This window comes from Centruroides sculpturatus, unplaced genomic scaffold, assembly GCF_000671375.1.
Source record: "Centruroides sculpturatus isolate CEXI.00-Female unplaced genomic scaffold, Cexi_2.0 scaffold804, whole genome shotgun sequence".
Classification (NCBI taxonomy): Eukaryota; Metazoa; Arthropoda; class Arachnida; order Scorpiones; family Buthidae; genus Centruroides; species Centruroides sculpturatus.
Window position 1 is genome coordinate 29,236 of NW_019385046.1, and position 22,184 is coordinate 51,419.

Consider the following 22,184-nt stretch of genomic DNA (forward strand, 5'->3'; position numbering starts at 1 on the left):
TAAGGTGTGTATATATATTATACACTGTGTACATACATACTGTACTGTACATGCAGAGCTGGCCTTACCATAGGGAGAACTGCTCCAGGCTCTAAGTCCTAGGGGGAGCCTCAGTGGTAAAGAAAATTAAAGGGTATAAATTAGGGGCAACCAAGGGGGGTGCCATAATAGGATCTTGCTCCATCCTAAAACTTTGCCTCGGGCCAGCACTGTGTACAGTACATGCATATTTGGAGCCAATGAAGAGGAGGGGAAGCCTGGGCTGAAGTTGTGGGGGCTGACATATATAGAGTCCAGCTCTGACCCCTATACATTAAAATTTTAATTTTAAACTTTAAAATGTCAATTTATGTAATTTCATTTTTAAAAAGAGGAAAAAAGATGGTAAACCAAGAGCATCATGAGGCAAAGGGATTGAGATGCCTGGAAAGCCTATCCCAAGACTCAATAAATCGCTCTCCATAGCATGTCATGGCTTGCTTGCATGCATAATACACACACACACACAGTCTAACAACCTATAGTTCTATAATACAGAAAATTTTATAGTACAGCATAAAAATTCTACATATTAGTCCTTGCTGTATCATACATGTTAGGTGAAACAAAATGAGTGATATATCAGATGGCACAACATAATCAATGTATCTATCTACCTGTTTTGTCTGTTCTCAAGCTCTGTGCGACTTGCTTCTTCAAGATCAATGACCAGAATAAAGTAACATTTCTTTGCCAGCAGAAATTCAATGGCAACCAATTTTTTAAAAGTTGTTGGCTAAAGCACTTTTATATTTAGAACACAAAAAAAAAACTATATACAAATGAGCAATATAATAAGGATTGATATAAGAGGGATACTGTACATTTAAGATTTATTCTTCATAGTATAATATTTTATTATCTGCATCCACTATCATGGAGAATTTGCAGCAATCTTTATATCACTAGCTTAAATTACTTTTTTTATATTATTACTATTATTAAAATAAATCATAGTAGAATTCTGCATAACAGATTTAAATTTATATGTTATATACTAATAATCATTAATCCTAAGTAAATTTAAGATTTAATAGGTAACAACTTAAAACATAATAATTAAAAAAAAAGTTTACTTATTTTTTAATTTAAAAGTTAATTTAATTAATTTTAGAAGAAGACCTTCAGACAGCTGATATACAGCAACATTTTGAATTGTCTGATATGCCGCAAGATATTAAAGGAAGGATTGAATTTGATTCTAGTCAGTTGAAGGTAAAGTTTATATTAATGGGATTATATTATTTAACTTTATTTTAATTTAAATGAATGAATGAATAAAATTACAAATATCAGAATCATTTTTCAAAATGACAATAAAATAATAATTAATTTTATTAATATTAAAACTCTGCTGTGTATACAACATATATCATTACGTAAAGATTTCTGCTATTGAAGAGAAAATTCAAAAAATCATAAAAGTTGTGCAAGAATTGTGTGATAAGAGAGAAGAAATATCACAAGATACATTGTCTGTAAAAGAAAATATTGCAGAAAAATTGAATATACATATATTTGAATCTACGCAAAAACTGACCAAATACGAGGAAATGTCAAATGAAACAAATAAAAAGTTACAAGAGATAACTACTACTATTAATGGAATAACAAAACTGCAAGCTGATATGATAACAGAGGTAAATGAAGAACATATTTGTTAAGGAGGCTCCTCAAACATAAATCTACTTCAAATTGATTTTTCTTAGAGCAAAATCTTCTCTGAAAACTCTAGTACAGGGTTGTCCAACTTTTTTTCCTAATGGGCCAAATTATAAATATAGGTACAGTATATTCAATGGGTCAAAAAAAGGTACTTTATATAAATATGTGCTTTTAAAAAGTTCAAAATGTGAATATCAAATTTTAATAAAATATGTATAACAACACAAAATACTGTTTTATTGACAGTAAAAAAATTATACTCACACAAAATATAAATAAATTCAATGCGATTTTTGATATTGCCTTCCTTGCATTGTCAATATCTATTTTTTGGTACTAGTCTTAATTCTAAGAATGCTAGTTAAATGAGAATTACTCAACCTATTTCTGTTCAAATTACTCAATCTATTTCGGTTTTGATGTTTTACATGCATGAAAAGAACTGTTCACAACAGTATGTTATGTATGTGGGGTAGTATAGTTTTCTAGCAACAATTACATCATTACGACTTCAAAGTGTATCCAGTGAAACAAGAATAATTTTTACAATGTACTTTACCAAAATAAATGAAAATGTACATAAAAAGTTTAGGGTGCAGTGGGTCACATAAAAATATTAAGTGGGCCACAGTGAGGTCCACGGGCAACTGGTTGGACATCCCTGCTCTAGCACCATATGCCAATCATTGGAGGTTAATATATGTTGATTCCTGATGAAGGTATATGCTCAAAAGTATAGAGTTTCTCTGGAAGTTTTTACTTTGAGGAAAACTGAATTAAATAAAAATATATCTGATATATCATTTATTTCAATGTTAAACATGTTTAATAATCTTATTACTTCACTGTGTTTAGGGAAAACAGAATCTTTTTGAAATTGGAGAACAACTAAAAGAAATCTTTCAAGAATTGAAAAAATTTTCAGTTATAGAGGTAATATCAAATATTGATATTCAAAAAATATAGATGTATTGTATATAAATAATCTAATATATAAAGGAGAAAGTAAGCAAGCTAGCTCTTCATGCATTTTGATACATTTTGAGCAAATAAAATGAAAATTTTCAGGGACCATCCTTTCATCCAGAAGGAAGTCTACTACTATTACTTTTGGTCAAATTAACTTTAATCCCCAAACCATAACAGGCTGTGAATTGAAGTTGATTCTATCCCTTTCTATCTGATTAGTGAGATAGTGGTATTTGAATAGGAAAATTACTTAATGCAAAGTTATCAGTGAGCACAAAATATGTTTTTAGAGATTTTTAAGAGTGTAGAGTTTAACTATTTAGTCCATTTGTTGCAAAATTTGTACGTTGGCTAATTACCATTTCTTATTCAGCTATGAATGGTATGTTAGAATTAACATTAGAAAAAATTTGAATGCCTTGAATGCCTCTCATTTACTAGTATAATAATTAAGTACAATCATTGTGTTAATAGGGTTACATATAATTTTATGGTATCATTATTACTTTATTATGCTTTAACAAATACAAAATATATTAAAAATTTATAAATTTTCTTGGTGCTCTATGTATAAATTTTATAGAAAACAACATATAAAAGTATATAAATTATTTTAGCTATTTATTTCAAATTTTGAAGTTAAATTTGTTAAAAATAAATGAATAGGTTCTTATAAATTTCAATTGTTAAATTATTTTATATCAGTCTAACTGATGCTGATGATAATCATTGTCACAATAATTGAATTATTATAGGATTTGTTTCTAAGATACAGGATAAAATAATTCACTACCTATAACTTTACATTTGTAGATATCATCATAAATTAAGTATGATAATTTTCTTCACATCTACTGTAGATATTAAGAAAACTTACTGTATAGTAAGATTATTATTATTTGCAACATATTTTGACATAATTACAATAGTTAATCCTATCCTACAAAGTCTTTATGAATAAAAATATAATCATTTCATATGAAACATCAGTAATACATATATAAAATTAGTTTTGTATCATTAAGGGATTTCATTATTCAATACTAAATTCACTATTTCAATGCTCCTATAATTATGGCTAGATGGACAATGCAGTAAAGATATCAGCTTGCCATTCTGAGAGAAATTGGTTTGAATCAAAGTCAAAACCTTAAATTTTTATGGGTAATTCACCCAGATCCTTTATATCAGATTTGGCTATCATCATCCAACTTTGTTTTAAACATGGCCAAGTCCATGATGGCTGAGAGAAAAGGGCTGTTTTGTGCTGAAAGATGGAAAAGAAGTTTTATATATATATTACATGCATACACTTTATTAACCAAATTACAGTGGTACAGTGCCTCAGGATACGAACGCCCCAGCATATGAAATTTTCAGGATATGACATGAAATTTGAACATAATTTCGCTCTATGGTATGAACAAAACCTCACCATACGACGTTACATTAGTTTGCAGCGCCCTTTTTTACTCACTTCTATTCATTGGTCTCAGTCCGCGTGTTTGCTTCATTGTGGAAGGATCTTGCTCGATAAAGGAAATCTTGAGGTATTATCAGAAAGTGACTGATTTTATTAAAGAGAAACATTCCAAAAAAGTTCACACTGACTGTATTGCTGCTCAGTTTAATGACATTTGCCTAAGTCATTTTAGAAACATTTTAAAAAGTAGGCAAAGCCAAACCTCTTTGGATAGATATTTTACCAAGAGACCTCTATCCAGTAAAAGTGTTGGTGGAGGTAAAGGAAAGACGGCAAAAAACAGTGAATAAAAAATTTTAAAAATATATATAAAACAGAAAAGTTAAAAAATTAGTGTTAAGTTATTTTTAAGTTATTATTACATTGTGTTATGTCAAGTTAAGTTTTAGTATCATTTCCCCTCTCCCTCTTCTCCACCACCAGTTTACACCTCCACCGTGGTCTATCCTTAAAGATAAAGTGCAAATAAAACTACAATTTTTTTTATCGGTTATTATTCTATTATGTTTATTTATACATTTACAACTACAAATGCATTTTTCAGTGTTTTCCTTACTAAAGTTATTTTTTTTTCAATGTACTACTTACCTTTAATATGAGTGTTTTTTTCCTGTTGGAACGAATTATTTGATTTTACATATAATCGTATGGGGAAAAATGATTCACCTTACGACATTTTCATGATACAATCTCAGTTTAGGAATGGATTAATTTCGTATCTTGAGGTATTACTGTAATATGCTTAATAAAAAATTAATGGGAATAGCTATGACAATATGTTTTTGCATCAAATACAGCAGACTGTAGTTTGTACAAGTGGGGGACAAAAGCCAGAAGACCTTTAAATCAGAAAAATCTATAGTTCACCACATAAAAATTACTTCAAAAGTTTGTTATCTTTCTTTAAAGGGATCAAACTTCTAAAGGAAAGCTGACAGACACCCAGCTCAAGAAAAGAGAACTCAGATAAATAACTTTGTCCAAGCAAAAGTTTGCATATTTACAAATGAGATGCAGAGAAATCTTCTCAGTAGAATTGCAAAGACTGAGAAGGAGAGTTTGTCAGCAATTCAAAAAATTTTACTCTATTGATGACAACACTGTTTCCAATGAGTATTGCTGTAACATGGTGACTGTTAATGAGAAAGCAATTTATATGTTGCCAGTGAAAGATGACAATTACAATTAAGGAGAACTCTTCATAGAAGGACCATCATCTTGTTCAGATTATAGTTACTTCAGCATAATGATTATTAAAATTAATTTATTCTCATTAAATATTTTTAGTTTGAAAAATTTGTTATTCAAGAATGTAAAGAAGAAGAAAAAAAAAAAGGAAGAGCAGATCTCAAGGAAGGGTAATCATTCCTCCTGGTTTCTCTCTATACCCTTGGTTCAGTGCTTTGATGACCAAGTGATTTATATGCACTATAGCAAGAGGATTGGCCCAAGAGAAGGGAAGCAAGTAGGGGTATGGAGGTTGGATTATGAGAGGAGCCAAGTGAGCACAGGTATGAAGGTGGGCTGCCCATAAACCACCCATATGAGGTTGAGTGAAGTAAGCAAAGCTAGGGAGTCAAGTGGGAAATGGTCCAAGGGGTTGGCTCTTTGTGGAGATTGAATTATTATGAAATTTTTGTTATGAATAGTCTATATTGGAAACAAGTGGATGAAACTAATGGAGAGTTAGGCCACTATAGACAGCTACAGGAACAAGTCCATATTTTATCATTCTTATTTTTCCTATTGTCTTCAATATTGTTATTCGATGTTAGGAACAACAGATGATTTAATTATCATTCAACACATTCATTATGGAATTAATCTGTGTATCATAGATATTACATCATCAATGACAGAAATATTTGTCTCAATCAGAAAAATATTTATAATTGTAAAGAAAAAAATATCAAATTTGATATTTTTGAGTGCCCTTCATCAATCTTTATCTTACAATATATATCATATTATATTTAAACAGTTTATTTATTTTAATACCAGTAATTATTATATCATTATAGTCATTTGATTTAAATATTTTCATTAATAAGTGGCAGTAGATGTAGGAACAATTGTTCTTGAAAAAACAAAGTTTATCTAGTAAACAAGGAGAATAAATGGATTTAAACTAAAATAACTTGGTAATAGCAGAAAAAGAACACAGAAAAATTATTTGCATGTTCAATAAAGTGAATAGAACAGAAAAGAAATCAAATCTTGTGTGTTTATAACTCCAAACAAAACATTTTACACAGTTTTCATCATATAAAAATAAAATAATATGATCCATTAAGTTTATTTTTGTTTTTGAAATCCAAACAATTTTTATACAAAACTTTCAAATTTTGGTAATCGTAACTTATAATTAATAATAGTATAATGTTATTGTAGTCAAACTACTTGTTAATTGATATGTATATTGATATGTATAGGACATACAATATCGTGTGGAAGATATACGAAACTGCAAAGTAGACAGATCTGAAATGCTTGATGGCTTAGATAGAAAAGCAGATAAATCCCAACTTGAAGAAAAACTTGATAAATCAACACATGTGGCTTCCTGTGAAGAAATAAATTTGCAATTTGTTGATGTAATTGCCAAAATAGCTGCTCAAGTAAGCTTAAAATTTATTATTATTAAAATAATATAAAGTAATAAAAAAGTATGAATGCTATACATTTTAATATTTCCACTTACACAATAAGAAATTCATATTTAGAAATAATAATGAAAATGTATATACATATAAACATTCCAAAGCTCAATATTTTAGTAATATGCCAAACAAAAGTGTATGAACATAAATTTTAAAAATTACTTTGTGGCATAGTAAACACTAGTACCGTAAGGTCTCTTTTTATGTGGATTATTTTTATGCGATTTTGAAGTTGTGTGGTTTGTATTTCATCCAAAAATTTCTTGGACAAACATACATATAGCTCCATTTGTTCCACTGACATATAACGTTTATGGATGTAAAGGACAGCTAGATCTACCTTAATCGCTTTAGTTTCTAGCAATTTTTGATATAAATGTAATTAAACATAAAAAATACTTAAAACTGAAAAAAAAACGAAAGAATTAAATTAATTAAATTTTAATTAACTCTTCACATCCAGATGTCAGTGATTTGTTTTTAGAGTGAGCTTTTGCAATTCGGGGATTCCCCTTGTACAGTTCGATCTAATGAAGTATGTACAGTACATGATAATTACCATCGACAAGTCGCTATTACATCATTCTGAGTTTCGCATTGAAAGGTATAAACTGTAATTGTTTTGAAATTAAATTTTATTTTAGCGGTGTTTTGTTCATTTTTATAATAAGTAGCGAGTTTAAATTTTGCTGATTTCAAGTTGCAGTAATAAGCAGCCTATTTCTTTTAATTTCTGCAAACTTTTTTATGCGGTTTTAAGTTAATTTTAACTCGTTGTTTTGGTTTTATGCGATTTTAGAAAATTTCGGAACGTATCCCTACTTTTTCAAGGCAAGTAAAGTCTTTTTTTATGCGAATTTTTTATATGCGCTTTTCTGTAGAACATATCCACCACATAAAACGAGACCTTACAGTATTGAGTTTTATTCCAAAGACACATGGCAAATTTTCATCAAAATCCTTTATTAGTTGAGTCGATATGATTTTTCAGAGTTATGAGGTAACATAAGCAGATGTTTTATCATCTAATTTTTGGTTTATAAAATTCCTTGAAAAACAATTATTATTCCAAAGCTGCAGATTTTAAATCTATGATAAAATATTTTAAACAAAGATTAATAAAAAAAAATTTTTTAATTCGTAAACTATATTTTTCTCAATTAATATGTCATCAACACTTAATTTTTTCACTCTATGAGCAGTAAGAAGGCTCTCATTATCTTTTTAATGCAAAAAACAAAATTATTTTCTTTACAAATCATTTCATATTGAAGTTATATATGCAAAATCTAATATATTATTCCTTCTTGATACTGATAGTTAATACATATACATCAGTGATGAGATTCAAATAATTTAACAGCTGGTTCACTGCAATAGTGACCATTGTAAGTATAAAAAAACAATATTTATAAATTTCTTTTAAGCTGTTAAAAAGTTGCCTTATAGATTAATAAATATATAATCTGTTTTGTTTACATCATCAATGCTAACATACTATTTCTATACTATCAAAATGCATGAATGGTATGCAATTATTACAATCTTTTAAACATGAGTACAGCAAGTTACATCAAGAAGACTAAGTGATCTGTTTCATGCATAGCATATTAACTCTGTTCTCATCAAGAAGACATTGTTTTACTTCTTTAGTTTATGATTCCAGTTTTTCAATAAACTTTTTGTTTTTGAAAAAAATAGTTTCTTTACAAAAATTTAGAGTTACAAATCATATTTTAATTGTTACATTAGCTATCCTTATCATCATCATATCAAAATCTCAAATTCTTGAATAGGGAATAATATTTCAAAAGAACTTACTATATCAAACATTACATGAATAAATGTCTAAAATTAATGAATTACGTTAAATTATCTTGCAGCATCTTTATTCTATGATGTTTATACTTCATATTTTCAAAATTATTTTGATAAAACAAATGTCAGAAATTAGCTTAAAAAACTTAATGTAAATGATATTGTTCAACTTTCCATTGAAAATCTGAATATCATCATCATAAATATATGCAAAAGCATGTAATTTAATAAATTTTATAAATACACAATTTTAAATTATTATATAATTTCATAATTTGTATATAACATGTTTAATTATATCACACCTTTTTGTCTTCCAAATATAAAAGCACTTCAGCTAATACTTTTTAAAAAATATGGATTTTTACTGGCAAAGAAATAAAATATTACCTTATTCCAGTATTAATCTTAAAATTACCATCGTATAAAGTACAACCTACAAAAAAGCGAGTCATTATGGAGTTAAAAATTAGAAAAAACAAGTGGCTAGACACATTGATTATTATTTGATATACTGTATTGCTGATTTGGTTTGTCTCCTTAAATGAGCGATACAACATGAGATTACTATATATTTTAAAAAATGTACCCAGATAAGATTTTTGACTACAAAACATAAGTCCAAAAAAAGAATCAAATTAGAATCAAGCTAATTAAAATAATTAATACAAGTATGTCTTTTTGTTATCTGTCAGTAACATTAATTATTATTCTAGACATTTTTAAGTAATCTGAAGACAGATTATTTATTAAATACCCAAATTTTAAATTATGCTAGTGTATTTGGAAATTGCATAATTATAAACAACAGATGTTAAGCTAATTAATATATAAAGGATTCAAATAACCACAGATACAATTCCTGCAAAAACTATATTTATTTTCTCATCAGCCCGCATGTGAAATCTTCCTCTTGTTGTATACCTTGTTGAACTTTACATTTGCTAGCATATATTAATTGCTTTTTTGGATTGTAGATATGTTCTGCAATAAAGTGTTTGTTTAGAATTGGTCCCATATCTTACATATATATGCACCCAAATTTTTTTCATTTAAATTTAAGATTGTAAGACATTGAATTTTTTTGCATGAAAGACATTTTTTACAGACCTGTGTAATTCTTTATAAAGATAGTCATCTTTATAAAGAATTTTTTTTTGCAGATCTGTGTAAAGAATTACACAGATCTGCAAAAAAAAATTTTTTTCCAGCTGCATGGGATATTTTTGCCAAATTATATGTTTTAAAGATTGGAGATTCTAAAAATGACTTCCATAACATCCCATCACGTATAGTTTTTGCAAAATAAAAACAAATTTTTGATAAAAACTCTTATTTATTACAATGAACTAAATATATTATATTTTCTTACAACTAATCAAAAAATTGTTTCTGATATTTATACACAATTTTAGGTCTACTCCTTTTTTTTATGATACCTTTTCTTCTTCTCTTTGATGCTCCAAGCTCGTTTCCGATTTCATTCTCTGGTTTCTCGATTGAGCATCCAACAGTAGTCAGCTAACATATTGACATCCCATTTTCCTTGGTAACGTCTCTCGATATCATGGACATCCTGGTGAAATCTTTCACCCTGTTTGTCACTGTAGGCTCCTAAGTTTTTGGGAAAATAGTCAATATGGGAATGTAAGAAATGAACTTTTATGCTCATCTTGCATCCTTGAGCTTCATATGCTGCCAGCATGCATTGTACAATGATGTTGTAGTCAGGATACTTAGTATTCCCCAAAAACTTATGTACTATATTCTAGAAAGAGTCCCATACTTTTTTTCCTTTTCTCCCATTGTTTCCAAAAAGAGGGGATCATATAAAAGTTTTCTTATGTTGGGGGCAGTGAAAACTCCCTCTTTTAACTTGGCTTCAGAAAGTTTCGAGAACTTGGAACACAGATATCTGAAATATTCCCCATCTCTTGGCAGTGATTTGACAAACTGCTTTATAGCCCCAATTTAATATGAAGAGGTGGTAATAACATTTTTTCTGGGGGAACCAATGTTGTATTGATGACATTTTTCTCACCAGGGGTTAAACTGTCTCATGGTGGCCAGTCAGTTTTTGTCCAGCGCAGCTGTCTTGCTCTACTATCCCATAAACAACAAAAGCAAGGATATTTTGCATAACCTCCCTGCTGACCCAACAACATGTTAGTTTTTTGAAATCTCCACAAGCCATCCATTGATGCTCTTGATATTTAATTTTCTCAAGAATCAGAGCCAAGTCAGTATAGTTTTCTCCTTAGTGTTACCACCCGGACAGTCCAGGAATTGACTCACTGTCTGTGTGAGCTATTAATTTTGTCTGGGAATATCGAGTACAACCTGTTGCCTGTTGATCTTTTTTCTCTTATTTTTATTTTTGCTTGTACGATTCATATTCGCACACATCTCCAATATCCAATAGAGCTAAGTCATCTCTAGTTGTTTTTTCTTAATTTAGGTTACTTACATTACTCCTACCCAAGTCTCCCTAGTCCCTAACTATAACTGATTTAGAACTGGCATGCACTGCACGTTATTCTTTGCAGTGCAAAATGACATTGTGCATGTGTCAGGAACTTCTGTTCGAACAAACCTCACCTGCTGTCCGGGTCAGCAATTTGAAAAGGTGGCAACACTATTTCTCCCATATGAACTGAGTATCCCATAGGAAGAGATACAAATACATTTCCATTATGCAGCAATACTGCTTTGAGGCTAGTTTTAGACAAATCAATGAATATGCGCCATTCTGATGAATCATTCTGTTTCAACGCACTTCATGAGCCCATGAACATCATTACAATAAACTAGATTTTCCTCTTTGGAGAAAAACTGAGTAAATTTTCTCTCTCTCGATGCCTGTACCACAAAAATGAGGTCCCAGATGATAGCAGGTTTTTGGTTTTTAGCCTTGATCCTAGCAATTCAGCTGCATCTTTTGAAAGATCTAAGTCTCTTACTAAGTCATTGAGCTCACTCTGAGAAAAAATTTGAGGTCCTTTGTCAACAGAAAAATCTGAGCTAGATTCGTCCTGGGAAGCTAATGTGCCTGAGTCCTTTGACTCATTCAGGCAGAGCCGTAACTAGGATTTTGGATGCCTATGGCCAAGAATAAAAATAGTGCCTTTTTAATTTTTATTATTAAAAAAAAATAATTTTATTCTAAAAAAAATGCTATTGTAAAAAATTATCTAATGACACTTAAATACTATATAAATATAAATATAAGAACTTTTTGGGTTATTAATTTCGAATACATATTATTTCGAAACCTTCTCGTTGGCGCCTTTATTAAATCGGTACCTATGGCGGGGGCCACATTGGCCATACCCTAGTTATGGCTCTGCATTCAGGATGTCATCTAAATTAGAAGGTGGCTATGGAACTGGTTTTTCAGAACCATGGGACACTGGACGAATAGCTGAGACAAGGTTAGGGTAAAATATTTTATTTTCATTTTTTGTATTAAATCCTTTAACATCTACCGAACAGAAGTAGCAGTCGGTTGTGTGATTTTTCTGTTCATGCCATATCATAGGAATGCCAAAACAAAATGAGTTTTTCTTACCCTTAAACCACAAACAAAGATCTTCCTCGCATCTTATGCAGAGCCCATGCTTTGTCTTGATCTCCAAGTATGGGAACTTCCTTCCAATATGAGATTCCCCGACGAACTCCCCGAATCCTGCCGATCTTTGACTATATCTCATGATTTGTGACCAATCAGCTTATTTGTCTTCACTCACATGAACGGATGAAAAGGGGAATTATTGAGGGGTCGCCAATTCCCAGTGTGGTGAGATTTGTGTTAGATAAGTGGAAAAACAAAGGATGCTTCAACTTCCGTTAAAGGAAGTGGCTCTTTTATCAGTTTTCCCACGTTAGAAAAACGATATTTTCACACCAAAACAAAATAATATTTTACTTCATAAATTTAATTTTATATTTAAATTGTTAATTAGACCCAGGGACTATTCGGATCTTACACAAGTTTCAATTTGAAATACGCAAAATAAACTTTCTTCACAAACTCACTTAGGTTTCTTTGTTGATTTTTTATTGTGTATTCACCACAAATATAACAGAAGCTGTCGGGAGAAATTATATAACCTCTGAGAGGCATATTCCAGAAATAAAAATACAAGCACAGTAGCGTTTGAATGCTGGATATGAACTGAGTGTGGCATTAGATGGCCAGTGAGATACTGAACTTTTTTAGCTTGTTGAAACATGATCTAATCCAACAGTAGGTTGTTTATATTTATTCCTATTATCCCAGATAGCATGTCAAAACATGCTCAACCTCACCAGTAATATAACTATCAACTTTTAACCTGTTTCTACATGATCATGCAACCTTTCTCCTAACGCTATAACTACTTAACTCACCTCCCCCTACCTTTACTCTCTTCAACCATTAACATTTTTTTTTTATTGCCAAGTGCAGCTATAATTGATAGAATTAATGTGAGAAGCTTCGTTTTAAGGCCATATTTTAAATTAAAAAAAAAAAAACTAAATTTTAAGTTAACTAGGAATTTTACGCTAGATACAAACAAAAACTTGAGTGTAACAAAAAAAATTGACAAGATGGAATTTTTTTCGTTTTTACCAAGTTGAAATCTATAAGAAAATGTATAAAAATCCTATGCAGTTTTTTACTTGCAGACCTGTGTTATGTTATGTGATAATTATATTAAAAAAATTACATAGAACCACAAACTGTCTAATATACTGTATATGTTCATTGTATGTTTTAGTATTTCACTAATTCAATCTTATTTTGCATTAAAAAAATTGAATTTATAAAAACTATAAATACTAATACTGAATTGTTATTAATGATGATAGAAGACAATTTATATACATTACTAAATCATATAACTAATATAGGAACAAGAAACAGAAAGAAATTTTCAAAAAATAAAGATACTTTTAGATAAAAAACTTGAAATATCAGAAATGGATAAACATCGCGAAATACTGAAGGAACGTTTAAAAATTATCATCACAAAATTGAAACTACTTAGAGATGATGAGGAAGAGCGTTCTGCTGCAGGAGTTAAAGTGTAAATATCTCAAGCTGTAATAATGTTAAACAGTTTAAAATATATTCTACAGGACTTACTAGTATTTAAAACATTAATTTTATTTTTCAGTAGATGCATTTCATGTGATAGACCATTGAAACAATTTAATAAGAAGTAAGTATTTTTCAAATTCTATGTAGAATATCATAACATTAAACTTATAAAATAAAAATCATCACCATCCTAACTTTTTCAGTTCACCATACTTGAGATTTACATTCTGAATCTTCTTGCTTCATGCCTTTTTGTTTCATATAAATTCAACTCATTGATTGAAAAAATGCAAAATAATTATAATTCTGATCATATAAATGCTAAAAAAAATGTCTCTAAAAACAGCCTGAGTCAATAAATTTGATTCCTTTTTAAATAAATAATTTTGAAAAGTCAAAGGTCAAAATTTGAAACAACTAATCTATCAAGACTTTCTTTTTTTATAGATGAACATTATACCCACAGTAAAATCCCTACTTTACAGCCATCAATGGTTCTGAGCAAAAGTGGTTTTTATGAGGGATTACTCTGAAGGGGTTTTAATTAAATCAAATAATAAATACAATATCTTAAAGTATAGTGTATTTTAATCTTGTATTAGTCCAAATGAAAAAAAAACAGCACTTGTTTTAAGCATGTAACTTTTTGCAATACAATTTCTTTTTCAAATTCCTTTTTTACTTTGCACCAAAAAAAGTTTAAAGATGTGTATTTCCTAAATTATTTGTCAGTAGCTTTTGACTGGCAAGCACTTCCAAAAAATCACTTAGTTTCATAGGAAAAGGTTCTGGCCATTCATTGTTGTAATCATCCTGTATGTTCATTGTACCATTCATTGTTATAAGCATCCTGTTCTTCATTCTCCATGTCATATTCCTTAAACAGATATTCCTCCCAATTTCCCTCTAAATTTTTAGAGCAAATAACTTTCTCACCCCCTCTCTGGTTTTTGCTTACTAAATTAAATACTCAAACAACTGCAAACAAAGGAATTTTGTGAATTTTGAAACCATATTACTGGAAACATTTCTTGATTGTTTTAGGTTAAATCTCAGGCCAGCACTAGCAGAAATATGGCATGCAACCTGATTTGAACAATAATAGCCTTAAGGTACTGCTTACAATACTGAATTTTGAATGCTCGAATGATTTCCTACTCTAAATGGTTGAAGTAGAGCAGTCGTATTTTCTGGAGAAAACTTAAGTTCATCATTTGAAGCTTGATTTTTGTATTGCATGGAGAATCTTGCTGTTCTTTTTAATTTTATCATTCAATCTTTCAAGCTGTTCTGAAAAAACACAGTGATCATCCATGTCACTCAATTCATAATCAGTGAAGTTTTAACTGTGACATCTATGTTCCTAAAACATCTTGGCCAGAAAGCTTTACAGGAGGCTCCTTCTCACCAGTTGTGCTACACAAAAGGCAAACTGTGTTAATCGTTCTTTTGCAAGTTTAACTCCTTTACACTACACACTTTTTCTTGTAAGCATTTTATAGGGAAAAGCTCTGAAGAACAAAACAGTCTCACTCATGTTGTACACATCAGACAGATCATAATTTCCAACAATTTTTTTATCCTGTTAATTTAATCTGAGACAACTTAGCTTTCACCACACACTAATTGAAACACTGCTGTATGTTGCAGAGAAAGATTTGTTTTTATGTGGTCATAATTGGGTGGTTGCAGTTGGAAGTAGGAATGGTCCAGTTGAGGGGGGTTGAGATACATAGAAATTAGGGATTTGCTGCTCTGGACAAAAGTGGTTTTTATGTAGGATGGTCTTTTAGAGGGGCTTTACTGTGTTTACAAAAATTCAAATATTTTCTTAGATAAAAATCATCATCCTTTAAGACATTAAAATAAAATAATAAAACTACTTTATTTTAATAATTTAGGGTAAAAACATAATTGAATCTTAATCTGCTTAACAAAATCAATGATTTCTATTTCAGATATTTGGTAGTAATTAATTATCTCGACAATTTTGAATATGTAAATAAATTTAAAATACAAGAATTATTGAAATTCAAAAATATTTAGCCTGTTAATAAATGCTTAACATACCATCATATTTCCTTGAGTGCAAGATACCAATGAATAAAAAAAATCCAGTAATGAGTTGCATAACTTTCCTGGCTGTTAAAAGTTATTTTTTAACAGCCAGGAATTTATAGTTATAGGAATAGTTATTATGATTTAATATGTTATTAAATCATAATAACTAAAATTATATGTTATTAAGTATGAATTATATGTTATTAAATCATAATAAATAAAATTGTGTGGGGTGCCATCTGTTATGAGATTTTTATTATTATTATTACAGTATTATTATAAAATGGCATAAAGCTTAATTTTGAGTGTAGTGATGAGTTTTATAAAAAAAATTGTAAATGCCAATTACAAGTAAAATTCATTAAGTCTGATTCTTCTCAAGATATGGCACAATCTCCTCTATTTCCCCAACCTCTCAACCTTTAACCATCAAAGTTTAATAGCATCAATGTCCCTTAAATACAAGTTACTATGCCAAATTTTATTTCTTAATCTTTATCCCATCCTGAGATATTAAACGAAATAGACACCAACACCCATGGAATGTTTTTTCTACTTTTTTGATTCAGGGGGTCTCAAAATGTGAAGATTTGCAAAAAACTCAGATGATCAAATTTGACAAGATTCCAATACTTTCTCTTGTTATGTATAGATAACACCCAGGGAAAGTAAAATGAGACTTTGCTGAATATGAAGAGAAATCCATTGGAGCATTTTAAAAACAGTTATTGATGATTATAAATTTATATTAAGTAAAGTTACAATAATAAAAACAGATTTAGATTTAACCTATATGCTTAATTTGTCTCAAATACTGTGTCTGTATCCTATATATGATTAATGAATATGCTCATAACAATAAAATACTTTGTATACACTTGTATTGTTCAAATTAAAAATAATGAAATAATTTATTATACCATATTTCTTCAATTCTAAGATATTTCTAAGATGATTCTAAGACATACCAAAAAGTTATTAAAAAACATCTTAAAATTAATTTCCAAAGGAAAAAATTTTTAAACAACAAATTCTAATAAAATTGGTCAAGTAACAAGTTAAGAAAAGAATTTAAATCATACAAAGCAGATAGTTTGGCAACTCTGTTTCCATAATCTTCTGCTGCATATATAATTTGACATTATAATGTAGCATTAGAATGAAATTTTGAAGCACTTTAATATAATAAAAAGAACTTAAATTAAATGCTCACTATCAGCAAAACAAATATGAATGACAAGACCGTTGAGCAGTATAACCAAAAAGAATTGTTATTGGTGCATACTACATCACATGGTCCACTTGCAGTGACTTCTGATTAAAAGTACTATTTTGGACTAAAAATGTCTTACAATTGATAGTGCATTACATCTCTATTTCAGATAAGTAAAATAGTGCATTCTAGAATCAAGGAAATGGCATATATTGAAAACAAAATAATAAATTTTTATTGATGTTTCCTCTTATGCTTGTTGAGTAAGACTATTGTGTTTATATGTATTTATATACAGAATTGCACAAATATTATATACAGAAGCAAGTAGACAATGAGAGAACCATTTATTTTTACTATATTTAAAAATATTTGAATAAAAATAATATTTTATATCATAGATTGATAGAAATCAGTTCATATTAATTAAATTGCAATGTATATGGATTTCATTAACACATTTATTCTATTTCAGTGCTGTTATAAGTGATGGAAGCCAAAATCCATTGTTACAATTTGAAATGCCACATAATAGGTAACATATAAACTAACATACTACCTATATAATTAAATATAGATTGTATGTGTAATGTAACATAAGTAATTTGCAATTTATAATTCATTTTTTTATTTAGTGAAGGTTTTTTGCCACCAGTAAACAAAGGTAACCTATCTGAAGGCTATCATAAACTGAAAACACAATCCTTTTATTTGAAAAAGACTGCAATAACTGGGTTAGTATATCTTTTAAAGTTTATCTTATTAAAGATTACATCCACTTTTAAAAATATTTATCTATTTTTAAAACTCTTCCTTCAATATCATAATAATAATTACATGTTTAAAGTTAATTAATCTCAATTGTAATTTATTTTTTAAAATTCACTTGCATGTTTTCATTTTATATATTATAATTAAATAACTTTCATGAAAATTTAGTAATGAAAAAAATTTTAACTTTTCATTGTGTTAATTTTCTAAACAAATCCAAAATCTGCAATTAGCTGCTTTCAATAATCAAAAATATCTGGACAAATTTTTATAAATTAATTTTATATTAGAAAAATAATTGCATGCAAATTACTAAAAAGTCTTTGAATAACAACATGTATTTTAACAATATAAAATTATGCATAATTAACTTCAGGCAAATGTAAAGTAGGATATGCAATAAGCATGCATATGCATTTATACATTAGCTTTGACATTAAACTAATAAATATTAAAAATTATTCTAATATATATTAATTCTGATTTTATTTTTCAGTCCAGATGGAAATAAGGCCTGGTAAGTATCAGTTTATTCTTTTAGTTTTACCATCATAATACAAAAAAGTTTACAGAAAATTTATTAAAATACAGTAGACCCCCTATGACGCTTAGATACGTTCCACGCTAATCGAATTTTACGTTGTAGGAATGATTAAATACATGAGCCAATCGCAGCGTGATAGGTGTGAACTTCACGGACTAAGGCTGTTTGAAAGGTTTTCTTCTATAAAATTAACCGATTCTAGACTAATTCCACTCAACATTTCCAAAACACGTATAATTTTTTGGGAATAATCTGTATAAACTATGTTATAAACAAAAAATTATAGGAATACTTACTGAGTGTGCACCATTCGACTACGCCGTTGTTCAAAGCTTGTCTTCATCGCGGAACAGCACACGAAACGGCGGCCGCGATTTCTGATAAATAATTTTTCGCAGAAAAATAACTTGACCTTTGGAGACATCATTAATATAAATAATTTTTATGGCCGTTGAATAAGAAGTGTTTCTTTCACAAGAAATGTATAAAATTAGTGCTGTATTAGACTTACGGTACCTAATTTACATACTGTACAGACGATAATAAACTCAACTTACTAGCCTAAAATCTCCGTAGCGTGTTGCCAGGCGGCAGAAAGCATATATATAATTATAATAAAGTTACAATAAATTAAGTTAATATATAATTATATATACAGTACCTAATTTATATATAATTATTATATAATTATATGTACAGTACCTAATTTATATATAATTTATATATAATACTAAACAGACGATAGCAAACTCAATTTAGCCGCTCCGTAGCGTGGCGCAGGGTCGGAGGAAAGTAGTTTGGCTGCTCATCCACTATTGGTCCAGACTATCAATCTTGTCGCGAAACGAGTCGGCGAAGACGTTTTAGGAGCTGCTTTATACGAATGTTGCTACAATTTTTTCGCTACGTTATAGGAATTGTCATTATAGGAACGCACGTTATAGGGGGGGGTCGACTGTACAGTACACTCTTGCTAATCTTTTCTCACGATTATCAGGCATACCCCAGTGTAATTGCCTTTGTGTTTTGATATCCACGAAAATGTTTGTCATGTCACACATCCTGTTTATCGTTTACTCAGGTTTCATTTCTGTGCACAGTATCACATGTCAGCACACCATATTGTTTGCCCATCTGCCGCCAAAAAGAATCGGTACAAAAGGACTTGCCCTTTGATACTGATTCTTTTTGGAGATGTCATTCGTTGGCTTCAGGCCTATACACTCAGTAAATTTGACACACACTAATTTGGAACCCCTCTGCACAAGGAATGGCCAGATTAGCAAAAGTCTAATGCAGTGGCAAGTCTTTTTCCAATAGTAGTTCAAAATCAAATTTGAAATTTAGTAATTCCAAATCACAGGTCAAATATTTAATTTGAGTACTTTAGAAAAAAAAAGAAAAGAAATTTTACTGAACTTTCTAAACTATCAAAACAAAAACAAACAACAAATTCTATGTAAATGAAATTAATAATAATAATGCAACTATAATGGAAACAAATACTGTATTTCATTTAATAGGATATCTGCTGTTGTTTATTTGATGATAACTTTTCTGTCCGAGGTTTATAATTAGTGACCCGTAAGACTCTTTCCAACAGCTTTAGGATCTGCTTTTACACTATACATGGTGTCTCAGTTAAATGTTTCAGAACTTCTATGAAGGGTAGGGTGCATCCTGACGACTTGGAATCATATAGCAATGTGGGGTTGGAAATGCTCTCTTGACGCTGTAGATGGCATTGTGTGAAAGTTCCGAGTGTTCTTGCAGGGAATTATCATTTCGCACAAGGACACAGAGTTAGCCTATATGCATTTGGTGTACAGGGCTGCAGATTGTAGTGGGCCAGCCACACAACACTTGTAAGTGAAACGATATCTGACGAGGCATATTTCCAGCCATAATTTCTTTGCAAGCCTGCACCAGAGATTAACTGTTTCTGTGTACATCACCGCTTCAGGAAAGCATTTCTGACCCCACATTGCTATATGATTCCGAGTCATCAGGATGCACCCTACCCCTCTTAGAAGTTCTGAAACATTTAACTGAGATACCCTGTATATGCAAAATTTTGAAATCTACCAAACATTTTTTAAATAATTTATAAAAACTGTTGTGGTACCTTGAAATCATTACATGGTTTACAGATTTGCCATTGCTAGTTGAGTGTATTTTTATACTAGATTCTTGAAAATCTACAAATTTTCCATCATACAAAATTTATTCTTTAGAGAAAATTTTATCAAATGTTTTACCATCTAAACACATTTTTAAAATATTTAAAAGCTATCGTTATATTTATATCTATCCAAATAAATTTTATTGAATATTGAAATTTAATATCAGGGAAGAGGTTCCATTACAAGGAACAGACGGACGAATATATCGAGGATATTTAGAGAAAACTCGGCAAATTTCCTCGTCACAATGGTAAATAGTAAATCAGTTTTATACAATGTGTTATAAATAATAATAATAATTTATTTTTTCTGAATTCAGTTGATATATAAGTAATTTTCTTTATCAGTTAACAGATTTCTGTTAACAAAATTTAGAATCAAGTCCTATTCAAGTATATTTAATGTTTCCTTGAAATCCTTATATTTTTAGTTGTATATTTTAAACTGTATTTATAATCTATAATATAGACAGACTTAATTGAAACAAAATTGTATATTATCTCAAATACATAATTTTTTCCTGTATAACTTGAATATTTTCTTATATAATTTTTAATTTATAGAACATCATCATTCAAGATCCACAGATTTAGACTAATAACAAAAGTTGATAAATTTATCATTAAAAGTTAAATATGTAACTTTTAAAGTACTAATATACCATAATTTCTGAAAAAAGTAACAATTAAATAACATCCTTAGGAAACAAAAACTAATTCTGCAGCTGAAAAAGCCAAATTTTTTGATCTGTTCATTCAAAACATCAATCTTATTTAATTAAATCAACTATTTTGAATTTAACAGATCAAAAAAATTTACAGCTTTTTTATTATGTGAAAATACACAAAGAACTTAAGAAAATTAGAGCCATTATTAAAAGGGTATATCTACGTGTGGAATTTAGAATTTACAGAAAAATTTGTAAATCATCATGATAAATTTGGGAAATATATTTTCTGTTTTTCATATATATCATATTTGAATTACATATGTTATTATATTATAATTTATTTACTTACTAATTTAATCTATTCATTTTTGTTTAATTCAATGATTATGTAAGTTCCAAATCTGTGGTGAATTTGTTTACTCTAATATTTAATCCAAATGATTCCTAACAGAAATAAAACAATTCTGAAATTTTAATTCATTAAAATCAAATTATTAATATTTTTCAAAAAATTTATTAAAAAATCCATTAAAATCATTTTAATTTAATTCAAACAACAAATTGAATTTTAACAAATTTAAACAATAAAAATTGTCATTAAAATTTTGGAGATTGGTTATAAAATAAATATTTTGAACTATCAGATTTGTTTTATTACTCGGAAATATATTTACTTTTATTCTTATAAAAATTTTATAATTTTTTAATTATATAAAAGGAAATAGTTAATGAATTTTGATTAAATATCTTAGAGAATTGAGTATTCTTTATAACTTAATTGTAAATTCAATTCAAAGAATATTTAATTTCCATAAAATGAAAAAAAATGTGTATTTCACAATATGTATGAATATGGTACTAAATGCTAAATTAATTATTGTTCATGATTTAGCTCCAAATAAATAAGAAAAATTATTTATTACTAAATTAATTTTATTAACAGATTAATTTTTAAAAAATAAAATTTTCTTTTCAGATTATACAAGAATATTCAAAATTGTTTAATCACAAGTTAAAATTTTTGT

The 22,184-nt window shown here is 28.9% G+C and overlaps 1 protein-coding gene across 3 annotated transcripts; it reads left to right on the top strand.

Annotated features, from left to right (window-relative positions):
- Nucleotides 1–1,153: 1,153 nt before the first annotated feature.
- On the top strand, nucleotides 1,154–22,184 carry LOC111633871 (glutamine-rich protein 2-like). 3 transcript variants are annotated; one of them, XM_023378507.1, is made up of 11 exons: nucleotides 1,154–1,254; nucleotides 1,425–1,679; nucleotides 2,560–2,637; nucleotides 6,589–6,774; nucleotides 13,528–13,703; nucleotides 13,794–13,838; nucleotides 17,467–17,526; nucleotides 17,627–17,725; nucleotides 18,259–18,279; nucleotides 20,656–20,739; nucleotides 22,136–22,184. In XM_023378507.1, coding segments are annotated over exons 1-11 (1,056 nt in total). In that variant the 5' UTR covers nucleotides 1,154–1,203; the 3' UTR covers nucleotides 22,137–22,184. The 3 variants fall into 3 exon arrangements, with proteins under 3 accessions (XP_023234275.1, XP_023234274.1, XP_023234276.1); XM_023378506.1 differs by lacking the exon at nucleotides 22,136–22,184 and having other exon boundaries at nucleotides 20,656–20,889; XM_023378508.1 differs by lacking the exons at nucleotides 1,425–1,679; nucleotides 22,136–22,184 and having other exon boundaries at nucleotides 1,167–1,254; nucleotides 20,656–20,892.